The 6000-nt window shown below is 41.9% G+C and overlaps 1 protein-coding gene across 4 annotated transcripts in view; it reads left to right on the top strand.

The window, feature by feature from the left end:
• Positions 1-365: 365 nt before the first annotated feature.
• The window catches only part of chd3 (chromodomain helicase DNA binding protein 3), a 44586-nt gene continuing 38951 nt past the window's right edge, over positions 366-6000 (top strand). The window contains exons 1-5 of one of the 4 annotated variants that reach the window (XM_088348496.1): positions 366-586; positions 5013-5137; positions 5212-5400; positions 5490-5617; positions 5704-5981. In XM_088348496.1, the coding sequence (XP_088204622.1) occupies positions 445-586; positions 5013-5137; positions 5212-5400; positions 5490-5617; positions 5704-5981 (862 nt within the window). In that variant the 5' untranslated portion in view covers positions 366-444. Of the gene's footprint in view, positions 587-5009; positions 5138-5211; positions 5401-5489; positions 5618-5703; positions 5982-6000 lie in introns of all 4 variants that reach the window. The other 3 variants (XM_088348495.1, XM_088348498.1, XM_088348497.1) reach the window with 3 other exon arrangements.

Raw genomic sequence — 6000 nt, 5'->3', positions numbered from 1 at the left:
AGAGCGGGGGGGGGGGGGGGGGTGCAGTTTTGTCCGGGAGGGGGGGATAAAACAAATAGAAACAATGTAATTGGCATGCAACCGCCCCATGGTTGTATTTAGGTGCAACAATGTTCACATTTTTGAAGAGAGGAGGGGGCACTTAGTGAAAAGCATGGAGGGGGGAGGAGGGGGGTCCGCTGAAATAATATAGTCAGCCATTTTTTATGTGAGGGGATTTTTTTTTCATATTGGGGGGGTTGCGTAGGGAGGTGGGGGGCGAGGGGGTTGTTAAAAAATAAATATAAGAGGGCGGCCATCTTTGTTGCTCGCTGCCTAGTGTAATATGCACCCCCGCCCCCCAACGCTTTCCCCCCGATTTGAATATTAAATAAACAGCACGATACTGTTTTTTTTTTTTGTTTTTTTTGTGAGCAAGGACGGGATCCCAATGAGAGGACTACCATGTCCTATCCTGCGCGGGCCTGCGAGGAAGACGAAGGCACGGCGTTTTCGGATTTTGAGGAAGAAGAGGACGACGGAGATCGCCACAGCGAAGACTTCATCGATTCCCCCGCGGCGCCTCGGATAACTGCAGCTGCCCCAGGTACGTGAAGGCGTCCCGGATGAAAACAACACTCGGTTCGCCAAGTATTCAGCTGCAGGAGGAGACGTTTGAAGCGCCGTGATGCGTTCAAAGGTCCGCTCGGGACGGGAAGTTTGTGTCCAGGGCCAAAGTGTCATCTTGCTCACCCCCCACCCTCCTCGGTGACACGCGTGTCACAGGAATGACAGCATTCCAGGACATTTGGCGTGATGCGTTCAAACGCGTGCGGGTTAAACAGAAAGGCGAATCTATGTACCAAAGCGAGGGGGCTGCAGTTTTTTTTTTTAAATATATTAATTTTAGGCTAAATTAACGTCTTTATTTTCACATTTATTTCCAAGGGAGTTGCAAAACCTTCTGTTTCTGGGGGAAAGTACAAGCAATTCGCAGTAGTGATGGGAATCCCGGCTCTTTTTCAAGAACCGGCTCTCTGGGGTTTGGCTCACTGAAGAGAGACGACTCTTTCGGCTCCCAAACTCTTCAGTTGTTTTTCTTGCTTTAGTCCATATACTGTACTATAGGATAGAGGATTGGATTCAACTGCTTGGAGTAAAGGGTGCTAAGGAGCTGTAGTGCCGATTTGACCGCCAGAGTGCAGTAGAGACCTCATGATAGCAGACGAAACGAAAGCATGTGTTTCATTGATTTTGTTCGTATAAATCGGAGGTTGCCGTGACATAACCACAGCTAAAGACACGCCCGGAGGTCTAAAGTACAACTGTGTACATTTTCATGCAAATTGGTTTGGCCATTTTGGAGCCAACGATTCACATACTAACATAAACACCCCTCCTGAATTTATAAAGTAGTATATCAGAGATTTAGATTCAATTTAGATGGTACCATTGATTATGTTACACGAAATTACTTAAGAAAAGGGTAAAAGATATAGAAACCAAAAAACAAAACAAAAAATCACATAATTAATTAATAGAAACATGATAATTGAAAATAAAGAGCAAGAAAAATGATTATAAAGCTGAGAAAAAAAGAAAGGAAGAAAAAAAGAAAGAAAAAAAATCTAGAAAAATAAGTTAAAAGCTTTAAAAAAATACAAAATATTAAGCAAAAGCAGGAGAAAAATAAAACAACATACTAAAAAAATTAAAGAAAAGTAAACAAAGAAAGAGGAAAAAAGATAAGCAAAAAATACTTAAAAATCTGTGGGAAAAACAAACAAAAAACAAAAGGGTGGGAGGAAAAAGAAGAAACTAAGACAAAAGCTAGAAAAAACAAAGAAAAAGAAAAAAGAGAAAGGGGAAAATAACAAGAATTAAGAAGTAAGAAACACCGAAAAAGGAAACAAAAGTAGATTTTTTTTTTAAATGAGAACAAAGAAACATGAGAATTGAAAATAAAGAGCAAGAAAACAATTATAAAGCTGAGAAAAGGAGAGGAAGACAAATCTAGAAAAAAAGTTAAAAGCTATTTAAAAAAAACAAGAAATATTAAGCAAAATGCTGGGGGAAAAGAAAACAAAATACAAAAATATAATTTAAAAAAAAGTATACAGAAGAAAAGCAAAAAAATAATAAAAGTCTGTGGGAAAAGCAAACAAAAAAGCAAAAGGGTGAGAGAAAATAGAAGAAAGTAAGACAAAAGCTAGGAAAAAACAAAGAAAAAGAGAAAAAGAATAAGAGAAAAGGGAGAGAGAGAAAAGGGAAAATAGCAAGAATTAAGCGGTAAGAAAAACAGAAAAAATGAAACAAAAGATAAAATATGAACATAGAAAACAAGAAATCAAATAAAAATGAATAAAAATTTCAAAGGAAAAAAAACAAAAGAAGAAAAAGTATTTTAAGAAAAGGAAAAAGGAAAGAAAAAAGAAGAAGTCAGTTTGGGGGGTTCCCTTTCGTTGGTTTATTACCAATAAAAATGTAACACTATGCAAGAAAATAATAAAACAAAAAAATAGCATTCGAATGTCATTTATTTTTCAAACCTTAAACCTTTTATACAAAGCAACTGCGGTTACCCAGTTCTTTGAAAATCCAGGGACCAAAACATAAATAATGAAGATAGTGACTCTTAAGTGCAACTGTAAATAAAGAGTAAAATACAAGAATAAACTTTAAACGTTTTGTATGTTTTAAAAAGCAAACAAAAAAAAAACAATTTGAACCTTCTATATACTCAACAGATTTCCATGTCAACAACACAGAATCTGTGAAAATACTGCATATGGACAAATCACGAGGGAAGAGGGAACCGGCTCTTGATTAGTGGGGAGCCGGCTTCCGTCATTTACTTTCAAGAGTCTGTTCCTTTAGCCGTTTTGTTCGCGAACGTCGCCCCACTAAAATCTTTACCCGGCAGTGTCTTTCTAATGTTTAAAACAAAGATTCACTCAAGCGCAAGCCGCCGTGTCAGAGTGATAAACGAGGTCCCCTGGTGAGGTGCTTAACCCGCTTGTGACCTCCACGGCTTGAATTGAGTCCCCCCCGTGACGTCGCGTCTCGCCTCATCGCCCTGCTTCCACTGCGGGGCCTCCAAGTCCCCGAGCTAGAGTGAGCGCAATGACCGCCCATCGGCGTCCTTTTGGCGGCGTTCGCACACCGACCGCCCGGAAGCGGCTCGATGTGGAGGTAAACAGTGAGCGCAATTCAAGTTTTTCGAAATTTAGCCCTGTATCAAAAACAGGTCCGCTTTTTTCTTATTTCGCAAAATACTCATTCCAAGCAGTTTTCTCTCGAGATGGTTACTAAAGTTGAAAAATAAACAAGATATCTTGAAGATATATTGGACAAGAGTTTCGAGCAAGTAAGTTTGAAAAGTGTTATTTTGAAATATGTCACTGCCCAAACTTAGTCATGATTATAAACTTTATTCATTCGTAACTTCTTTTATTCAGTCGTAATTATGTAACTTCATTTTTTTGGGAATTAATTATCAAAATGTACCGTTTACCAAATTGTTCGAATGAGTTATCTGACTCCATTAACCAAACACAACCTACATTCACCCAATAAAATATGCGCGCTCCTTTCTTGAGGGAAAAGATGAACAGGAAAGAAAATGTTCACACGGGGACAGATTTAATTTCATTAACAATTTACCTAAGTGTACTCCATCGAAAACAGCCTAATTAGTGATTAGTTTTAGTCCAGGTGAAGCTTTTTTTCTGAAGTCCTTTAGCATTCTCCTATTGGCCATCTTCTCCCCGCATAATGGCGTGCCTACTCCTCCCATGGGCGTGCCAAGGAAGCCCCCCCCATGGGCTTCACCATCTTGTGGAAGAGCGTCGAGATGTCTGGAATACTCAAAACAACACAGAGCGTTTCTACATCATCAGGGCCTTTCTGCGTCTGGATGTGCTGATTATCTTATCAGCCTCACATCCTGTTCCCACCGTTCTTGTAAACATTTTCTACCAGGGTGCCCTGCATTAAATGTAATTTGTATTCGATCGTATAAAATCCTTTATAGTCAAATGTATAAAATCCTTCACTTCAGTTGTATTTTAGTTTACCATATAACCTTATTCGTTTTAATGGGATACACAATGAAAGTAAACATCAATTTCAGTTTCATGAAAAGGTGTTTAAACAGACAAAAACTAGTATAATTGATTTCTTCATTAAGGGTTGAGCAGCATGAGCAACATTTCCCCAAAAATGACTGGGTGGGGGGGGGCAGCACGGCGACGCAGTGGTTAGCGCGTGTGCGGCACAGTTCTGAGGTCACGAGATCGAACCTCCTGTGTGGAGTTTGCATGTTCTCCCCATGCTTGCATGGGTTTCCTCCGGGCACTCCGGTTTCCTCCCACATTCCTAAAACATGCATGTCAGGTTAATTGGCCAGTCCAAATTGTCCCTAGGTGTGAATGAGCGAGCGGATTTTCTGTCCCTGTGTGCCCTGCGACTGACTGGAAACCAGTTCAGGGTGTCCCCTGCCCACTGCACCGAAGACGGCTGGCATGGGCTCCAGCACCCCCGTGACCCTACTGAGGATAAGCGGTGCAGATAATGGATGGATGACTGGGCGGTCATCAGTAGAATAGCGCTTTATTCAACTGCATGTTTGATTCGTATTAGATTTTCAATCAGCGGCCCTTTTTGTATATTGTGTTTGAGTTCATTTGTGGCCGGAATATATTCTGTAATACAAACCTTCAAAGGAACTGCTCGTCTGTTTTCAGCCTTTATTTTGAAACCTGCTATCTCAATATCCGGAACCAACAAATACGCTGAGGTAAAAGCCATTCATTTTAGTGCTTAACATGTTCTTGATTCACATTTTAAATGGGTTCCTAGCCTTTCTGGGTAGAAATGTGTGTTTTTCTCAGGCTTGTGTGGGTTTTTTACTTTGGTACTACTTTCCGAAACATGCTGTTATTTTCACTGTTGAATCAAACGTGTTCGGAGATGTGTTGGAGTGGACAAAGTATGGTTCATCCAATTTTATAGATTGTCTTTCTCTTTAGAAGAACAGGGGGACACGTCTGACAGAGAAGTCCTTTGTAAAAAGAAAGGACGCCCGAAGAAAAAGAAGGACGCCAAGAAGAAAGACAAAGAGGGGAAAGCCCCAAGGGTGAAAAAGTGCAAAAAGTTTGTAAGTTGAACTGTGTTTCCATATACCACGCTTGAGTTTGTCGCCTGCTCCTAACGCTTGCACCGTCTGTTCAGGACAGTGATGTAGAGCATGACTCGGTGCAGGAGAGAGACTTTGGCGAGCACTCGGACAGCGTCGCCAGCGGCTATGGCTCTGGTGAGAAGAAAAAGAAAAAGAAGCACAAAGAAAAGAAGGAGAAGAAAACTAAGAGGAAGAGAAATGATGACGAGGATCGTGACAGCAGTCAAGAGGAGACAACAAGGGTAGAGTCGAATACACATGCTTGAAAAATGTTCCAAAGATGTTGCGTGTGTATGAAGGTGTTGGTTTTGGTTGTAATGCTTCTCTACAGCAACCTGTGGAGCAGAAGACCTCAGCCCAGCTGGCAAAGGAGTGGGGTCTGGAGGATGTTGATCATACCTTCACTGAAGAAGACTACAGGGAGCTTACCAACTACAAGGCCTTCAGTCAATTTATGAGGTAGGAGGTTATTCGAGTCCCCCCTGGCTAGCTGTGTTTCAGTCCAACACTTGGCAAATTCCAATTCTTAAGTGTCCTCCTGCCAGGCCCATGATAGCCAAGAAGAACCCGAAAATCCCGATGTCCAAGATGATGACCATCTTGGGGGCCAAGTGGAGGGAGTTTAGTTTCAATAACCCCTTCAAAGGAAACCCTGCCGCGGTGGCTGCTGCTGCAGCCGCGGCCGCCATCGCTGTCGCCGAGCAGGTCTCCGCGGCGACTGCCTCACCTCCGCCTGTGCCTGTTCCTGCGCCTGTTCCTGCACCTGTGCCTACACCGCCACAGCCCCCACCTGTCCGGAAGGCAAAGACGAAAGAAGGGAAAGGTCAGTCTTTGGTCCATAT

The sequence above is a fragment of the Urocampus carinirostris genome, chromosome 11 (genome assembly GCF_059441175.1).
Source record: "Urocampus carinirostris isolate Australia breed hairy pipefish chromosome 11, RoL_Ucar_1.0, whole genome shotgun sequence".
NCBI lineage: Eukaryota > Metazoa > Chordata > Actinopteri > Syngnathiformes > Syngnathidae > Urocampus > Urocampus carinirostris.
The sequence above is the reverse complement of the archived record's forward strand: the minus strand, read 5'-3'. Positions and strand labels throughout refer to the sequence as shown.